Below are 21,969 nucleotides of genomic sequence, written 5' to 3'. Positions count from 1 at the left end.
GAGAGAAAAGAGAGAGACAGAGAGAAAAGCCGCAGAGTGGGAAGATAGAGAGAGAGAACTATTCCGAAGTGTGGGAAGCAGAAAAGACAGAAAGAGAAGAAGTGTTTTAGTGAAGAAAGACTCTCTCAAACAATAGTCCCCGTAATCTAATTCGTTAAGTCTCTCAAACCATTATTTCAAAGTCTCGAAACCATTATCTTAAAGTCTCGAACCATTAAGAAACAGTTAAGAACTATAGGTGGAACTGTAAGACAAAAATCACAAATAAAGAAGAAACGGGAACAATTAATCATTTTCCCTTTAACCTCGGTAATTTACAATTTAATAACTGTTTTAAAGAGCCACTTGTTCCTACTTACAATAATTACCACATGCCCTACGCCGGACGCGGTACCTTAGTGTTGGGCCCTTTGAAGGAAAGAAACAGGGTCCGACAACATATATATAATTTTGCCGAGATATTTAAATGTTCTTTTCGTTATTTATAATTTTTTGTACTTTTGGCCTCATTTTTAGCCAAGTGTGCAATAATTTAAGTCTGTGAGTTGTAATTTTACCATTAAAATTGTTTTAGCTTTTTCAGCTATTGGATCTCATATTTTATTTTGTAGAAAATCCCTAAAGATGTGGCGATGTTGTCACGAAATGTAGTATTAAAACAAAATGCGTATCTCATCGTATTCCTGCCCTTAATCTACTTCATCATATATATACATAGGCTATATATATATATACTCATATGTATATATATATATATATATATATATATATATATATATATATATATATATATATATATATATATATATATATATATATATATATATATATATATATATATATATATATATATATATATATATATATTATATATATATATATATATATATATATATATATATATATATATATATATATATATATATATATATGTGTGTGTGTGTGTGTGTGTGTGTGTGTATCTAACTGATTCATGTAGATATGGAACGTGATGAATGTATAAATAAAGGCAAATGCCACGAAAGAAAAAAGAAACAATGGAGTTGTTGCTAGGCCTTTCGACACACGGTCCTTTAATGATGAAAAATATAAAATGAAGGGCACAAGAAGGTTCATATAATTGACAGATGACATACAGATATCCTTGAGGATGGGTATTATCCCCTTGTGGATGGGTAACATGTATATGTATATATATATATATATATATATATATATATATATATATATATATATATATATATATATATATATATATATATATATATATATATATATATATATATATATATATATATATATATATATATATATATATATATTATATATATATATATATATATATATATATATATATATATATATATATATATATATATATATATATATATATATATATATATATATATATATATATATATATATATATATATATATATATATATATATATATATATATATATATATATATATATATTTACATATATAGCTTTGTGGTGGAATCTGGGAAGCATACATATATGTTCAATATTTCGTGCCATACAATTTGAACGAGTTTTGTGGGAAAAGTGCTCAGATCACATCCATGGGTGATAAGTTTGCCTCGAGATGTCATAAGGGAATGTTGTCCACAATTCCCATTCAGTGACGTCTTGTAAATATTTTACAATAAATGTACTCAGAATTTGTTACTGCTTTTAGTTCTTATCTATTATGATATTGTGTGAGCTGTAATTATAATTTTACAAAATAAAAGAAAAAAATCTTAGAAAAAACACGTATAACTTGGTAAAATTAGCATATGTTCATGACTTTGGAAAAGAGGCTCCACACCAGGTTGGAAATATTCACTTTCAACTTCCTCTGGAAAGTACAGAAATTTTTTCAAATTTCTTTTGTTATACCATGTGCATATGTATATATATATATATATATATATATATATATATATATATATATATATATATATATATATATATATATATATATATATATTTATATATATATATATATATATATATATATATATATATATATATATATATATATATATATATATATATACTGTACAGTACAGTATAATACAGTATATATATAATACATATATATATATATATATATATATATATATATATATATATATATATATATATATATATATATATATATATATATATATATATATATATACATATAGATATATATATATATATATATATATATATATATATATATATATATATATATATATATATATATATATATATATTGTATAGGCTATAAAGGCAAATGCCATGAGGGAAACGTGAAACAATGGATTGGGTGCAAGGCTTTTCGGCACACGGTCCTTTACTAGGAGACTGGTGGAAAATATAAAAGTAAGGGCACAAGAATTTGCAATTATACAGTTTACTTCCAGTTGTAATTGCAACCTTAGCCCTGTCATGTATTATTTGGACCCCGTATTAGCAAAATGTTCAAGAATGAGCTTAAAGATCAAATCACTAACTTAATTACTAATTAGTTACCCTATATATATGTTCTATGTATTTGTATACTTAATAGTTTTTGAAAATCTTCATTTTACAAAAACTGTTATTGTTTACCGAAAGGAGAATATATCAAGTGTTGTTTATATATATATATATATATATATATATATATATATATATATATATATATATATATATACAGTTATGTATATGTATATATATACATACATATATATACATATATATATATATGTGTGTGTGTGTGTGTGTATAATGATACAGGGCATAAGGAAACACTGTAGGTAAAGATATCAAGAGGAAGACAGAAAAAAATCACGGACCCGGTCACATTAGTTTTATTTTCCTCAGCTTGTTTAGCTGCAAGTTCCCTAACAAACAAGTTTTATAACCACAGTTAAAAAAAAATAGCCGTTTGCTGCAGTATTTACATTAAAGAAATGTTGTGTAATTCTTCAGTAACGGCAAATCCTTTGGCACAATATTGAGATTACACCTGCCCCATAACACACGACAAGGAAGGTTGTTCAACGAAGAAGTACAAAGTGAAAAGGTTCAGCTTGAGCAGAAACATCGCTACATACTATGTCAGCAGCAGCATTTTGGAGGAGGCAGAGCATTCATTTCCTTCGTGAAGCCAGAGTCAGAGGGTGCTGCAATAAAGAGTAGCAACAATCTGCACTCACTGGAAACGGGTTATGAACTACTGATGAATGAAAGTATACCATAGGGAAACTGAATAAAAATTTATGGTGACTTGATTGTAATCAGGCATGATATGCTATGTGCTTTCTGAATGAAGCAATGCCCTTCATACATAAGTAAAGAATTGAGCACCCATGTAAATTGATTGTATGTTCATAGGGCGGCAAGGAAGCGGAAGTATACAGACTTTATGATACATACTTATCAAATCAGATTTCCATCATCTTTACAATAAGACGCCAAATTTTCCTTACAGAGCACATACTTATAACCATTATTAAAAAAAAAAAAGAATAAATGAAAGGTTGTCATCAGAGGTTTACTCACCTGACCATCATCAAAAGCCACGAGGACCACTGCAGCTTTTTTCAAGGAAGTCTTCTTCTCCCCTCCCTATAAGAATATTGAGTTCACTATGTATTGAACCTGCATAACCTTCGAACCTACTTCACTTACCTCAAAGCTGGAAGAATCAATCAAGACTGGAATCTGAATTTGTATGTTGGTGGTTTAGTTAAGAACTTTATCACCTTTCGACAAAAAAATTCTCTAAAATTTTATTCCGATTGTGTAAGTCAAAAAACACATTATACGTGAAGGACATGCCATACCTCATAAAACTTCCTTAAAATGTGACTAAGATTTTCACAGAGGAAATCCTTCTAAAGAAAAGATTGGTTTCCTAACTGAGGCTCTGCAGCCTTGAGTAATGGTAGTGACACATATTAGCCGAATGATTCGGTACACTATGTTATTTCTAGATTAAGATGAGAAGACATACTAATGCAGATATGAACACACAAATAAACACATTTCACTAAGCATTATGATATTTAGGCATCAGAAAACCTCATTATAATAGAAATGAGCACCATAACTTCCGTGGTGACAAATTTTGTTGTAACTAAAAAGAAGTGTGGTTGTTTTCAAGGCTCACTGGAGTTACACGGAAGCATGCAAAAATAATGATTTTAGTACAGCACGTGAGTGAAAGCAAAGTTGCAAGCAGATATTTTTCTGATAATTATCAAGTTAGCTATTAATGTATTTGTAGAAGTGTGAGTCATGATAAATTTTCTTGAACTATTACATGCTCAGTCTCGAGGCCTCGCGACTAAACAAAGTAGATGGGCAACGCTATATTTGTTACAATAAGAGTAGCAAGCTTACAAATACCAGAGACTGAAAGAAGAGTGCTAATCAACAGTATGCCATAATGATCTACAGTAAATCCACAAACAGGTGAAAATTTTGTGTGTGCTGTATGTAATCTTTTCAGTTACTTTAGGGAATTGTTAGCGTCTTAAACATCGAGGGTTCGAACCCAACCTGCAAGAAAGTTTCTCTACTCACACTTCAAGGCTGACAGGGAAATTTATCGAAAACGTTATCCGAGAATACAAGGACCTCAGCGGAACTGCTGTTTTCCCTTATCAGAAATTTTAACTGCGAACTCTGCACTCCACTAATGGAAAGGGTCAGATATTCCTTCCTTTCTGAAGGGGATTGAATATTTGCTGCATTTGCTGTAAACCAAAAATATTTCCATGGCTCTACAGATCATCCCAGCTTGTAGTCTCATCTATAATTCACGTACAATAATGCTGCATGATGCAAAGATAATCATGACTTTGCAATACCAAGCGTTAATATTATCACGATAATCCAAATGCAAATATCTTTAGGGATTTCTCAGAACTATAACCAGTTAAATCTCTTAGTGCCGAAATCTCGATTACAGTGGCGGATTATCTTAGTGCTGAAATCTCGATTGAAATGACAGATATTGTTTTCATCATTTCCGTTATTTCAATCATTTCCGTGTGGCTTCTTCAGCATCTTATGAATTTCAAAATGACTCGCTTTCTTTCCAGGTGCGATGGCTTGTCGACGAATCTATTTTTTCAGAGATAATTTTCTAGAACTTTTGAACATGAAATTCTCGATAACTGATCCGGATCAGATACAGACAAATTATATGACAACAGGTGACCACGTCAGGAAAAACCTGGCACCCATTGTCTGTCTACCTGGCCGGAACCAGTTCCAACTAAACTGTCTTTACACAAGTGTTGGCTACCTCACTCATTCACGTTTCTGCCCTGGTTTAGAACGGGTGGCTTTCTACTTCATCTACGAACTAGTAGATTTGTGCTGTGTTCACCTTACTCTGTAAATTCTGAATAGTAAGTATCATTTTTCTAACTAATATCAAGGAATTTCTGAACATGCATTTACAGGAATACCCATTAAATTTCTATGACAAATATACATATATATATATATATATATATATATATATATATATATATATATATATATATATATATATATATATATATATATATATATGTGTGTGTATATATATACATATATGTATATATATGTATATATATACATATACACATATATATATGTATATATATATATATATATATATATATATATATATATATATATATATATATATATATATATATATATATATATATATATATATATATATAATATATATATATATATATATATATATATATATATATATATATATATATATATATATATATATATATATATATATATACATATATATTAACTTTATCACATACACAATTGTTCTGTGCATTCGTAGAATTACTAAAAGGACCTCATTCAAACTGGATGGTATCTAACGGAGTTTTTATTCAGAAAAAGTTACAAGCTTTCATGGACAAACATGGAAGCTTGTAACTTTTTCTGAATAAAAACTCTGTTAGATACCATCCAGTTTGAATGAGGTCCTTTTAGTAATATATATATATATATATATATATATATATATATATATATATATATATATATATATATATATATATATATATATATATATATATATATATATATATATATATATATATATATATATATATATATATATATATATATATATATATATATATATATATATATATATATATATATATATATATATATATATATATATATATATATATATATATATATATATATCGATTAGAGAGACAGAGAGAATTTCGCTGCAAATTGCATTCTTCTGTAAAATATACTATGCATACTGTTAAACGTTTCTCGTGACGCCAAACAACATTAAACATTTTTTATTTTCCTTCGGTCCAACCATGGCACGAAAAACAGGTTTCACTTCGATCTTCAGTGACGTAGATTCCATGGAACCGCAAATCCCAAAAATACCCGAATGTTTGCCTTTACCCTTAAAGTCTGCTGAGTGATCGTATTAGAAATCCAGGACTTGGTTCCTTTGGCTCCCATCCAGGGCTCAGTTTTAATTGGTCATTACCTCAAATCTCACCGTATTTAAGGTAATTGTAAGATAATGGGATTTTAAAGGAGGTGCTTCTAAAGTAATCAGTGACAAGAATCAGATAACACTCAGAACCGATAGTCCTGATCATAGTCCAAAACAAGCACAGCCTTTGTCGACAAACGAAGCTGTCCCAAGCGGCAGAGAAATTGCTGGATGTTTATCCCAACGACCTGGAAGCTTCTTTTGCCGACGAGGTTAGCAAACTGGATGGCTCATCCAATTTGCTACTTTTTCGAATGTTCATATTGCCGAAGAGACATTAGCGAAGAGATTTTACTTTCGAACTAATCACGACAGGAGTGTACTTGAATGTTTCCCCAACATGGAAGTAGTTCTGAGAATGTACTTGATTGTAAAGGTGATCAACTGCAGTGCTGAACGTTTATCTTCCAAGCTGAAGTTGCTTGAGACACAAGAACAGCTTGTGAAATTGCTATCATGAGTGCTGAGTCAGGCATCCTCATTGGATTTTGAAGATAAAATATGGGAATTTGCCATTAGCAAGTCGAGAAAAGTACCTGAACCATAAACTCTCCATTCAAAAAAGAGTCGTGCACGGGGGCTGTGCATCATGCTTGTAAATGTCTGAGCAAGAAGACGAAAATTTAGGTATGTCAGCAAGTGTTCATAAACCTTTATTTTTCCTGCTTTCTGATGAGAATTCTGCATTGTCTAACATACAGGAAAGAAGCCACAATGTTAAATTAAAAGGTGTATATTTGATGTAATTTTCCTTTGATGTTTGTATGACTCATGTTTCCACTTTAAAACAAAAAATATCTCACTATAGGAGAGGTAATTCTAATGCATGGAAAATCTAGGGGAATGCCGAAATCCTTTGGGGTGCAGTTTATTATGCTAATGCCTGTGCTAATGCCTATCGTGTAGGGGGTGGGGCTAGTAGCGACTTATTTATCTGTTTATTTATTTTTTATATATTTATTTATTTATAGTCTAGTTGAGCATAAGTAAATAATGCAGGATCATATCGTCATTTGGTACTCCTAATGGCCACGTGATGACTTTTCACTGGCTAAAATTGGCATGACGCGACAGTAAATCGCCACCGCTGCTCCTCTAACTCACTCAGAGGTCCAAAGGAAGGAAGACTCAGAGTCGAGTTTTTTCTTCTTCTTCTTTTGAGTTATCTACTACATAAATGAATACTGTATATTCCCTTGCCCATTAATTTTCTGTTCGAGTTGACATGATGCTTTTATTCGTGTTACTTTAGCAGTATGGTCAACTTATTTTGGGATCATCGCACATGGGTCGGCAGCAACAACAACTTATTGTGTAAGAAGTTATGAAAAATCCCATTTATACTCAAATCTTTTATATTTGATCATATTCTCTCATATTGTGAAGTTCTGTGGTAGTCATTGCCATTTGATGGTAAAGATGGCACAGTTTTAGGGAAAAATAACATTTGACTATGAAAACACTAGATGGGCCCACTACCTTAAACTGAATGCCACAGCCCCCCCCCCCCAATCTTAAGTCCGGAGCGGCGTTAATGAAAGTTAGAGCTTCACTAACTCGACTTAGCTTAATTCAATTTGCAAGTTTGAGTGTTTTCTCTCTCTCTCTCTCTCTCTCTCTCTCTCTCTCTCTCTCTCTCTCTCTCTCTCTCTCTCTCTCTCCAACAAATCGTAGTTGACGAGTAATACAAGAGGTCTTCTTGGCGCTCCCAAATTCTTCCTCTCCTTTCTTAGCTTCCATCTTATGTCACCCTGACACTTGAGTGTTCCTCAATTTCTTGTGCATTCAGTAATCAAATATTAGATGAGTAATTTGTCCAAAATGTCTCTTGAAATTTAGAACTTCCTCTCTTAATGGACAAATTTCACCAGAAATAAACAAATTTAGCTTAATGTCCCAAAGTGCATTTCTTACACCTGTTCGTAGATAATAATTTAAGGTAATGTCTGTCTGTCATACTTTTCACATTAAAATGAACGACGGTTGGGTATCGTCTAAAAGTTCAATATATATCCTTTATGACTAAACACAACGCCGCCAACCCCCTTCTCTCTCTCTCTCTCTCTCTCTCTCTCTCTCTCTCTCTCTCTCTCTCTCTCTCTTAGCACCGTGATGCAAGAGGTACCGAGATCAGCTTTCAGATGATTCTTCCGTGTTCACACTCACTTTCAAGGCATATTCTTGCGCTCTCATCCGCAGGCAGTTCATAATCTGGAGTGAAGAGAGAATGTCGTCGCAAGCTACCAAATTCTTCATTGGCTTCGCAACTGCTACCGTCTTCATGGCTTTGTACGGTTTTTATGAAAACGGAACGTATTTCCGACGCTATATGATGGCACAAGGTACAGCATTTAATCCATTCTGTATTGTTGGCACTTTATTATATTTCTTTTCGGTATTCATCTTCTATCAAATTAAGCATTTGAGAGTCATTGATTTTTCTCCTCTTCTTTTATCGACGTTAATTTCCTCTCAATTTTACCAAATAAAAAATGGTTGTAATCGTATCTTGAAAATGTTATTTCTTTCTCGTGTATATAGGCTTAGGAATTATTGCAAGTGTTCACTGCATGCAGGTAACAAAAAAGTGTAAATAATAATAACTTCACCTTCACAACACATCTTTCTGTAGCACTTAAAAAAAGTAATGGAAGGAAACAACACGCTTGATAACATCTTGCAACATCGTTGTAAAGGAGCAAGGTAGGATTCGCATCGAGGAAATGCGATAGATAACAACAGACTCGTAGGGGAGGAGCCGTATAGGTTTAGGCAACGGAGTGGGTGTACAGATCAAATCTTTATTTTACAGTGTTGCGTGAAAAGTCTTGAGAGTGAAGGGAACGAGATTTATGGTGCCCAGGGGGTACTAGAGAAGGCTAATGACAGAACTAATAAAGTCTATGTGGATAGTGCTGACGATGTATAATGTAGAACAGTAGAAGGTAATTTGTTGACAGTAAATAGAAGTTCTTTCTACAAAAGTACTACTTGAATTAGAAAATGAGAACGGCTGTTTGCTGTAAAAGTAGGTCTATGTGAAGGGGGTGTTGTAAGCATGTCTCTTGAGTAGTTTTATGGATGGAGCAAAAAGAGACTAGAGACATGGGGAACATATTTGTTTTTCTTTGGAGGCACACTCTATTAGTGGAAACTGCTCGATGGTTACAAAGTCACAGTGTATATATATGTATATACATACATACATACATACATACATACATACATACATACATACATACATATACATATATATATATATATATATATATATATATATATATATATATATATATATATATATATATATATATATATATAAGACGAGCTGATGCAGCAATTTTCTCATACATTTCATCTTTTGGTGCTCTATATACTCACCTAATGTCTTTGCTACTTCAGATATTGTGTGATACACCAACTAGCTCATCTCCTTATTGCTCATTACATTTCGTCTCAACACCTTCGAATCCACCACTTCGACACGTCTTCCGGAACACTGTCGTCAATATGAAGTGTGAACAAAAGACAATAGAATAATTTTTGTTATATTTGTTTGCCAACTGGGTTAAATAAAATGATAGTGATGATGACAACTCATTATAGATCATTGCTCTGTCAAGTTGTCGCAACAATGAACAAGCCACAAAATTAATATAGGCACCCATTCGCGTGCATTATCATCGTTTTCTTTAGCGTATTTTATATAATGCGTTTTCTTTAATGATCCGGTAGACGTTGATACTTCCATCGGGATTGATCATAGAACGTCGATAACTGGCCCTACTCTTGGTGCGCTGATAGTTATTACAAGCAGTAGGCAATTATTTCACTTGCGATAACTAATGAAATCAGTTAAACCCAAAGGTCTCGAGTTATATTGTTAACAAGCGCACACACACACACACACAAAATGGCAAAACTTTAGTATTATAACCCAAGGGAGAACGGAAGTAAAAATATTAATCGAAACCCTGCAGTGAAATTCCTGGTTTAGTACTAAGAGAATGTTTTTCAACACCGATGTGGAATCACGGTACTTAATACTGCATCTCTACGAAATATATCGTCCCGATCCGATTTTTTTTTTTTTATAAATGTATATTAATCTTTTTTGTAACATGAAAAGTAGAACTGTGGTGAAACTTTAAAGTTTTAGGCACACATTCGGTACGATTTCATTCAACCTTAAGCCCTCCTGCCCTAGCTTTGAATGAGACCAAGTTACAGTGCTGAGGAGTTTACTAACTTACTTAAATGTACCATGAAGTCAAGAAACATTATATTCTTTCCAACAAAGTGCAGTTGAGAAACAATCAACTATATTTTGCACCAATTCTTTTTGGGTGATGCTACACGGGTTCACAAATACGATTTAAAAAGTTTAACACATATAATTAATATTTAAAGACACAACAATCATCCAAGTTACATTAAGAAGCAAGAAAAAAAAACATTAACATATTACTGCAAAAATTGACAAAACGTTACGTTACTTCTTTTTGATAGAGGAAAGCAATGGCGGAAAGGAGAGATTTCAGAATATTCTTATGAAGAAATTACTGCAATCACGCACGGCAGTTCACGAGGTGATGGGGCTGGATTTTACGAATTTCTTCTACAACTTGCCTTTCGAGTATGCTGCGAAACAGGCAGAGCTTCATGTTCTCACCCTGAAGAAAACTCGAGGAGTATATTGATAGCACAGTTGTCACATCTACAAAACTACAGGTTACGTAACAAAACCATCAACTAAAACACAAACATTAAGTTGTTTAACTGTAACCCAACATACAAAAAAAGGGTTTCGTCCAGGAAGGCAAGCTTAAACCACTGGCATGTGCCCTCACAACAAGGAAATAACATATACATTCTCCATATAAAGAAGTTTGACAACACTGCAAATCAGACGTCATTTAATTCTATAGAGATGGGATAAAATTTGCGAAAAAGGTGTTTTACTACTTTAAATATTAATGTAATTAATCTATACAAACTCATTACTATAGTTAATATAATAAAAAAACTTTCCTGTGGAGCAAAACAATCACATCAACGTATTTTTCAGTAGAAACTGGGAAATAACAAAATAAGTATTCAAGAAAATTCAGAAATTTTATTCAAGGAATAAATGGCAATTTTGACATTCTCCCCAAGAAAGAATCATACTAGAGTAATCTAACTGCACCCAGAGCGAATTCACCAATAACGCTATGCAGCTGTGACCATCTTAACACATCAAAAATTTAAATCAAATATACATTTTAGAGTACATCCAGGTAGAAATTAAATCCTTCTCTCTGATCAAGAAGCGGATTGCTGCTTTAACGCCGAGGTCTGGTACCACCAGAGGCACACTATCTGGCTCCTGAGTTACGACACTATCAATTCCTCTGGTAATTCCAGAAGCATGAGCCAGGATTGATCTCGCGAAGGTTTATTATTCACCACTCTACAGACTCAATCACACCATCAGACGATGGAAACACAAGAATCTTACCAATGAGAGGAGGGATCTATAGCCTTTCCTCAGATGATCTTCTAAGTCTACCATCACTATGTCTCAACTCTCTCTACATTTGCAGAGATAATCACTAGAATTAAAAATGTCTTTCCTCAAGGACACTAAATAGTCTCTCTTTTCCAAGAGTTCTAAATTTCAAGCACTGATGATAATCTAAAATTATTGTTCTCTAAGATCACTTGAACTCTATGAAATCTGGCCATCAGTTGCTGAATTGTTAAGAGGAGGGGAAATACAAACATTTCGCCCATAAAGTAACATGGAGGAGTCAAAGCTCACAATTGATCAAATGGAGAGATAAGTCAGTGGTCGAGAATTTATCACAGCTTGAAACCCAACAAGTAGAGTTCTCAACTCTTCAAAGGATACACGTTTGTGATATAAGGCTTTGACAACATCCCTTTAGAACACCAATACAAGTCTATAAAAGCCCTAGACCAGTTTGCAGTAATGAATTTCCAACAACACAATTTCCTCTGGCAGCGACTTACCTCTTGGTTCATCCACACAATTTCCTTCAGGAAATTATTAAATCCAACAAAATTCTACCATTGTCAGATATAATGACTCCGGCAGAGAATGATATGCTACAAAGCGTCGAAAAGCCAGTAGGAAAATCGGAAGCAGCCATGGAATGAGTCAATCTAAAATGAACTGCTCCTGCCTGTACACAGGTAAATAGACATATAAAGACCTTTCTCTCCAAGCTGCCCCATGATCAAAACATTAATAGCACCAGTATAATCAACTCCTACTGATTGGAAAAAGATCTATCATATCTCACTCTTTCTGTGGGTAATGGTGGAGGAGGAGGCAACACAACTGTTTCTTGGTTAACTTGACACAAACATACACTTTGACAGAATTGATTTGATAATCTGTCGTGCTTGTGCCCAAAAAGTTTCTCTAAACAATACCAGTACAGAATTGACAATTACAATGGTGATGATGTTTCATGCAAATGTCTAACTATCAACACTGTTAAATAACTTGGAAGGCAATAACATTAAGTAATTGGTATCATAAGACATGGTAGCGTTTTTCATGCGACCCCGAGACTCCACTCAGATTTTCCTCATCAACAACAAATTCAACTGATTACAGAAATTTTAATATCCATGGACACTCCATGTGAATTCTTATCACAGAGGTACATTCTGGTAGTAGAAAAATGTTGTTTCTGTTCATGAGGACAAGGGGCTTTGCCATTTCTGTTAACAACAAACTAGAACCTTTACTGCATTTATTAAGAAAAGCAATATTGACTTCATGATACGTTTTTCTAAGCTTACTTAAATTAATGAAGTGGGATGTCAATTAATGGGGCTGGGAGGGCACAAACTTAGGTTCTGAAAGAATTTCATTAACATGCACAGTTTCAGAAGTAAAGATTGGGGATAATCACCAGTTGTGCCATTTAGGCCACATTCCAACATAAGGAATTTTGCGCCAAATCTTTACTAGTACTACCCTGATAGAATATCGCTGGATTATCCTAGAGGGGTATACTGCAGAGGAAACTCTGAATTCGTTAATTTCAGTGACTTGTTTCGTACATAGGAATTTTACCATTATTGTTCTTCACCAACAACAGAAACCATGGAGTCACTCCAGAGAGTGCAAGAACTCAATCTCAAATCATCATTCTGGCATTGTCTTCCAGCAAGTTTCTGCACCTGCTGACAAGGCTGTCAATTCCAAACGCGGAACACTGTTTAGGAATGGTGCAACTTTACACTTACTGACCAGTAAATTGCTTACAATTTCTTGAAATCAATCACATAGGCAGCAGCTCCATATGCCTTGTTAGAGGTACTGCCAAAATACATGCAAGTGAACCTTCAGGATGTACAACAACCTAGGAAACTTTAAACTTTCTACATTTCTAATTATGCACTTGCAAATTTCATCAAACCTTGAACATAATGGATTTTGGCAAAGGGTCATCTCACCCGTAGTTACTCCACAAATATTTAAGAAAATATTTACCTCTCACCTGTATTGTGATAAATAATCCCAGAGGATCAAACATTCGAGTTTAATACTGATAAAACCTTTTCGCTTGGTTAAAGGTCCTTTATAATTACAATTTACTCTTCAGTGACATCTCATCTTGTGTTAGATAATACCAAACTCAAAACGTTCACTCTTTCTTTGATAACATCTATGGTTCTGTTAAACTCTGAACTATTTGACCCATTCTCAGAGGCATATTAGCATTCAAGAATCATTTATTACTGGATACTCATCCATCAAGACTGACACATCCTGTAAGTTTTACTAAAATTATCTACATAGAAATTCTTCATCAGATGATGCAAGGATTACTGCATGAAGATAATGATGTAAAGGGTTTGCTGGTAAGAGAAAGGGGAGATAGAGCTCAAAACAAACTACACAAACCGGTAAGCAGTAGACTTCAAATCGGAGTGGATCAGTTATCCATAGAAATCTGCAATAATCACGACAGTCAGGTGAAATTATCCTTAAAAAGGCTTTACTTGATATCTGGAAATCACAGCTACTGGGTTTGTACGGAAACTCAACACAGGGAATCAAAAGTTTAGTAGTTAATAGGGACCAGTTATCAAACAATCGTTTGGCGAAAGTTCTCCTTTAGCCTGGAAGAAGCATTAAAAACTATTCGAATGGGAGTTGTTTCTGGAATCCTTCCAATACAGCATGGTGGGTACACGCCCTATAATAGGGAGTCTGAGGAATTAATTCTATAAACCCAGGACTGGAACGTAATCCTTTGATAATCTTATCACAATGAGCATACAAGGAGGGGCCAGATCTGAATCTATGTAGTTAGGAATTTAATTGACCAATGGCTATTCTATAGTTGGTTATAAGGTCTATTTTCATCTTTAAATGGTAAGGACACTTCATAATTTATTGTCAACCCTTTACTTTATCCTTAAACACTTAACTGATTCTCTTCTTCAGGACTAATTTGCATTGACGAATACCAACACTTTCTAAATCCCATAATTTTCTAACTTCACAACAAGAATTGATAGGATTTCCTCTACTTCTATTCTTGAATAACATACATTTGATGTAGTAATCTTCAATGGATCTACATCATTACAAGACCAACTAGAAGAGGTCCAAAATTCATAGTGCACCACCAGAACTATTCAATATCTGTATTCCAGAGCAAATTTGACTGTTGAATGAATTTTCCAGTAATCAGCTCCAACACCAATTCTATACCATTCACTCATCTGAATTTAAATCATTATCTGCTAATTTTATGCTCTTACTCAAGTCACATAACGCAGCTGAATTTCATTTCTAAAACCTGAGAATAAATTTGAATTAACTCTATCGAATGCAATGGCATTAATGACAGTACGAATCTTACCTAGTCTCTTACCACAACTCTTACTATATTACAACTAACTCTATGGCGCATCAATTGCCAAATGGTTTTACCTTTAAGGCTACTGTTGCTATGACGGTAGATCAAGCTTATGAATCCATTCCGTTGCAATAAACGTTCTTTGTGCACCAGAATCAAAGAGTGCTCTCTCAAAGGAACGATATCCATTCTCGACACAATTACATTAGCAGGAAGAGCAGTCGAAACAGAACTCTATTAGTTCGAGAATGATCAATACCCAAAGAAGCAGCCATAACTACTGGGAAATCACCTTACTACAGCACCTTAGAATCATTATGAGATTTCCAGAATTAACATTTGACTTACTAACATTAGTACTATTTACACTAACTCTTGGTGGAGCAGGATTAACAGGTTTTCGTTTTCTTACAAATCATCGGGTAATGAGGCCCATCACATATATTACATTCGGTTTGTTTACATTCAGAGAATAAATGACCTCCTTTTGAGGCAAGTAAAGCACAATCTAAATATTTAACTCGTCCCTCTACTATCAATGGTTTTGAAAGTCTACAATCGCGAGAGGTATGGTTCGATGAGCAAAACACACAATTATGGTAAGAACTACTTATTACTAGGCTTTACTGTTACTTTGTTGTGCTTCTGCACGTTTTGCACATTTGAGGGAATCACTTTAGAATAGTTACCCTGATCACGTTTTCTTATTAGAATTTCACCTTCGTAACAAAAATTCCATTAATTCACAAACATATTTCAAACCTGGAGTGAAATTTGTTTCAAATCAAGAGATATACTATTATGTTTATTAGCTATAGTTTTATTGTGTTTGTGGTGATAATTTCTCTGCATATTATACTAGAGAAATGTAGTTCATGGTCTCTTAAGATCTAAATTCAATGGGTTCTATTTGTAAGATAATCTTCTCATATTTCAATTTGAACGTGTTCAAATCCTATTGTATGACTGGGAGGGACTAAATGCGTTAATTTGACATAAGCTCACGTTTCAATTTGTCCCATATCATACTTCTCCTTAAGGGTCTGAATAATACTGAATAATTGGCATTAGTGACAGGCAAACCTTCTATGGCTTTAAATGTTGTCCTTTAAACTAGCTTCTGAGGGTAGAAAACTTCAATCACATTGGAAATATCCATACGATCGTGAACCAAACTGTTAAATATATCCCAAATGCACCATTTTTTCTTCCCTACCGCTAAATCTTGTGTATCTTAACTGGAGTTTAGGGGAGGGAGAGGGTTAATAGGAGCGAAGGGAGAAGGCAAAGCGGGCTGTTGATTTATATCTCCCGTGTCAATCTCGCTCATAGTTTTCTCGTGCAGTAGCATAGCGCTTTCTTACACATCTAGTTATTGCTCTATAACTTCTACATAAAACTATCATATTCACTTCATCCTGTGAAATAATCGTCACATTCTGTGACCAACTGTTCGAAACGTCGTAGACCCTCAATAAGACAACGTTCATACATTACAAGCGGGTCGATTTTGGTGTATCAGTATCACCAATGTAGTTATCTGTCCTTATCAAGCAAATCTTGTAAGGAAATAATTTCCTTCAATAACTACCTTGGAATCTTGAATCCATTTTCTGTTAATGGATCAATAAGAAACTTGCTCAAATATCAAAATGTATGGCAAATTATCTAAACTTGATTGAAAATATAACTAATCTTATTCATAGGTCGAATAACATTCACTGAATACGATAATTTGACCACGTGCTCTTTCATCACTTCACAAAATAAATCTGGTCACGAAAAACCTAAGTTCAAAATGGCTGCTTTAAATTCAACAAGAATCTCTTCACAGAGTATTCACTAAATACGAACAATAATACCGTTCCAACAATGATTATCGGCAAACACTCTGCTAATCATCACTCACAAAATAAATCTGGTCACGTAAAACCTAAGTGTTCAAATGGCTACGAAATTCAACAAGAATTTCTTTTTACAGAGGATCACTAAATACGAACAATAATGTTCCATAACAATAGATTACTTGGCAAACACTCAAGTAATTCAATACTCACCCTGCTCACTAAATAACTTTGACACGCCAGCTACACTAAAAATGACTTTATAGCCATCCATCACCAACGTGAACTTTATCGTAAAATTATCTTTAACATCCAAAAATTCCTTTTGTGAATCGTTGGCATCCGGTTCGTTCGAAAGGACCAAGCAAAGTACTACTATAACTAGCAAAGAATGTGGTGAAACTTTAAAGTTTTAGGCACACATTCGGTACGATTTCTATTCAACCTAAGCCTCTGCCCTAGGCTTTCTCTTTGAATGAGACCAAGTTACAGTGCTGAGGAGCGACACTACTTTAAATGTACTCATGAAGCCAAGTAAACATTATATTCTTTTTCCAACAAAGTGCAGTTGAGAACAATCAACTATATTTCCTGCACCAATTCTTTTTGGGTGATGCCACACGGGTTCACAAATACGCATTTAAAAAAGTTTAACACATATAATTAATATTTAAAGGACACAAATAACTATCCAAGTTACATTAAGAAGCAAGAAAACATTAACATATTACTGCAAAAATTGACAAAACGTTACGTTACTTCGATAGAGGAAAACATAAATGGCGAAAAAAAAAAAGGAGATTTCAGAATATTCTTATGAAGAAATTACTGCAATCACGACGACAGTTCACGAGGTGATGGGGCTGGATTTTACGAGAATTTCTTCCATAACTTGCCTTTCTGGAGTATGCCGCGAAACAGGCAGAGCTCATGTCTCCACCTGGAAGAAAACTCGAGGAGTATACACAGCACAGTTGTCACATCTACAAAACTACAGGGTTACGTAACAAACCATCAACTAAAACACAAACATTGCTGTTTAATCGTAACCCAACATACAAAAAAAAAAAGGGTTTCGTCCAGGCAAGTGTTTAAACTACTGGCATGTGCCTCACAACAAGGAAATAACATATACATTCTCCACAGGAAGAAGTTTGACAACACTGTAATCAGACGTCATTTAATTTATAGAGATGATAAATTTTAGGAAAAGGTGTTTACTACTTTAAATATTAATGTACTAATTTATACAAACTCATTGTTATAGTTAATATAAGTAATAAAAAACTTCTCTGTGGAGCAAACAATCACATCAACGTATTTTTTCATAGAAACTGGGAAATACATCAAAATAAGTATTCAAGAAAACTAGGAAATTTTATTCATGGGAATAAATGGCAATTTTTGACAAGAACTATATAAAACAATAAAAAATAAAACTGCAAGAAAATTCCTTGCATAATGTAGGTTTTTAAGTATTTTGTCCGAATCATAATGAAATATTTCATTATAATAGATACGAACAGTTTTACCAACCATGGCATCAGAATATCATCTATATAAGAGTTTTCTGATAAAAGAAAGATCTTTCTGTTAATAGAAACAATTTTATTTTAAGTTCATAAACAAGATATAATTACCAGAAAATATGATATAATTTATAGCTTCCTTTCTTAAACTAAATAAAGTTCAAATTGAAATAGAACCTTGTTTACAAATATGAAGGAGTATTCAGATATATCAGATAAGGAAATTGGGAATATTGTTCTTACAAATGAATGGCTTAGTGAGAGTCACATAGACCTATTATACTGTAGAATGAATGAGTGGTGAATGGTAACGACACGTAGGAAACTCAGTTATCGGTACCTTATGGAGGTTACACTGGATATTAGGATGCGTCTAGCATTCATGATCTGAAACTGGCTAGAGAACCCGCTTTTATTGAATATATGGGATAAAATTTACTGCTTTTTTCCCCTTAATTGTGTTTTGAAAGATGCTGTCCTTTGATTATAATCGAAATCATTAATTTAAGTTTTTAGTAGCTAATTTTTTTCTGCTATATGAAATTTCTTAATGGTACTTTTCAATTCGACTCCTTACTCGCTATCAGCATTATCTTCTAACCATTACCGATGTTAATTAAACAAATTAATACCATACTTTTGTTTTACTGTTTTACGTCACCATGAAGAGCATAAACATTTCTCTCAAGGAGGAAATAACTTAGTCCTCAAGCATAAGGGCTCAGAATTAGGCCAAACAGACAATTCTATGAGGCCATTCGGCACTGTGATGATCAGTTATATTTTTGAAAAACGACTGTAAAGGAAATACATTATTGATTATGAAAATCCAATAGCACACAATAGGCCTACCTACTAAGAAAAGTTAATGCATATTATAAGATACCCCGCTTTTCACAGATCAGGCAAGGATCAGTAGTCCTAGCCAAAAATTTTTATGTTAATATTCAACATTTTCCTACATTTTGATTATGACAAGTAAAAATGTAATCATAGTTATGTTTTTAATGTTTTATATGCAAAATATATAGGTCTAAAAATGGTGTAGGCCGAGTCACAAGGAAAAAATTAATGCCACAAATCTTACAGAAAAACATACAAAGGAACAATAATAAATTTAATTTCCATTAAATGGAGTGTTATTTAGCTTGGCTCCTAGGATACTGATTGCTCGCATAGTATCCATTAGCGAGTGACTCATTCGTTTGTTTCAGATTAAGCCAGCCTTGTGCAGGCACGGCCTCTTGCTTTAGGGCAACCTGTAACTGAGTGTCTGAGAAACTGTCAGTCTGTCTGGCCATGGCACATCATGAGCCAGCGCCGCCTGGCCAGTAATTGCCAAATACCGCTTGTTGAATATTGCCATATGCCCTTTGTCTGTAACATTAAGGGAACTGATGCAATATTTTGCATCCTAATTGTACAAACAATAGCTACCTAGCTACAATATATATATATATATATATATATATATATATATATATATATATATATATATATATATATATATATATATATATATATATATTAACCTTCTATCACACAGGCTCTAATAAAGAAAAAATAAAACTACAGAAAGTCACAATTTTTTTTTTTATCTTATTTCCCTTTTATAGATGATAATGATGTGAGCACCCAGGCCAAGACGCCAAACCCTTCGCCAGTCATCAGTTACGATGCACTAGTGGTAAGAAAATCTTTAAAAAATATTTGTTTTTGAACGACAGTGCCACTGCAACAATAATTTTTTTAAATGTTACTTTTGCTGTGTCAGCAGCCAGATGACTCGAATTCGACTCGTTAATGCAGCTACTGACGATCACAAGTGATACAAAGGACATACAAAAAAAAAAAAAAAAAAAAAGATGCTCGTGAAAATAAAAACCAGAGCTTTGACATTTGGGTCTTTTATTCACCTGGGAGTTTCCATAATTCCACTTATAAATGTTCTGGTATTAATACTTGGGGAATCGCACATAAAAAATAGTTGAAAAATATCTCCTAACAATTTAGATGGAATAAGAAAATGAACCATGATGTACTTTAAAAACCAAACGATTTTATTCAATTATATTGTTGAGACCAGTCAAGACTTTAAATCGGGATATACATTGTTAAATTAATGTTTTTTATTCAACAGTCGTATAGAACCGAAGATTTTGACAGATTCCATCGCAAGGATTTGTCAAAATGCTGCTGACCCCATATCCACGATTCTACCTTTTGTGAATCCCCCGTTATGCACTGACACTCATTTCAGCAGTCTGTTGGCATGCGCAAGCAAGACCAATATCCCCACTACACATCGTTGCTATTAAAGATTAGAATAATAAGTGAATAGTTTAATTCGCAAACAGCTGCATGGTAAGTATACACTGGGAGAATACCCTCCGCAAAGATAATTATTGTCACTTCACCACAGACGTTTGCTGAATCACTTTCAAAACAGTCATCCGCAACAGGATGAGTTAAGTTTATTTTGCCCCAACGTTCCAGTGGTATTAGAAGCAGTGGTAACATCTGCGTTTGTGATAATAATGGTTCACTGACAAATTTAGCAACCTAGTTAAACGTATTAATCTTGATTTCCTCTTCGTCAGTACTGCGTGTGTTGAAGTTTTATCGAAATAGTTTGAGAATAGAAGAGCGGATTGTGATAAAATTCTGCAGATTCCATTGCTGGAGGACTCCTTCCATATGATATGCTTCTGGCGAATAACGATGAAGATTTAGCGTAGTTTTCGTGGGGGGTGTAACGGCTCTTCATCGACCCCCACAAAAAGTTAACTGTGTGAGGGAGGGCGTCACCCAGCGAATGTTTTCTCTCTCAGCAGACTTTCTTTAAGCTTCCAGTGACCCTTCTCACAGACCGAAGGACTGCAAACCAAAGACATAACCTCCTTGGCAACGGTGGGTAGACTCAAGTTGAACTGAATCACTCAATTCCCATCTGACGTGAACATTTTCCACCAGCATCTTATCAGTCATTATCAAAACAACAAATAACTGTGCAAAATAGGCCACATCCAATACCAAAGGCACTTCATTACATCACCAAATCTGAAGATTTAAAGTCGGAACTTTCCTGTTGCATTTGCGAAAATCATTTTATTTATAAAAGAAATTCTATTCTTGCTCTGTGGTTGAAGCCAGCATATTTCTGTA

The 21,969-nt window shown here is 33.6% G+C and overlaps 1 protein-coding gene across 1 annotated transcript in view; it reads left to right on the top strand.

Moving 5' to 3' along the window:
* The first annotated feature begins 5,321 nt into the window (after positions 1-5,321).
* LOC136842999 (protein Star-like) overlaps positions 5,322-21,969 on the top strand; it is a 22,439-nt gene continuing 5,791 nt past the window's right edge. The window contains exons 1-3 of the mRNA XM_067110991.1: positions 5,322-5,401; positions 8,740-8,882; positions 20,421-20,491. Of these exons, the coding sequence (XP_066967092.1) occupies positions 8,768-8,882; positions 20,421-20,491 (186 nt within the window). The 5' untranslated portion in view covers positions 5,322-5,401; positions 8,740-8,767. The remainder of the gene's footprint in view (positions 5,402-8,739; positions 8,883-20,420; positions 20,492-21,969) is intronic.

The sequence above is a fragment of the Macrobrachium rosenbergii genome, chromosome 10 (assembly GCF_040412425.1).
Source record: "Macrobrachium rosenbergii isolate ZJJX-2024 chromosome 10, ASM4041242v1, whole genome shotgun sequence".
NCBI lineage: Eukaryota > Metazoa > Arthropoda > Malacostraca > Decapoda > Palaemonidae > Macrobrachium > Macrobrachium rosenbergii.
This window is presented reverse-complemented; position numbering and strand designations above follow the sequence as displayed.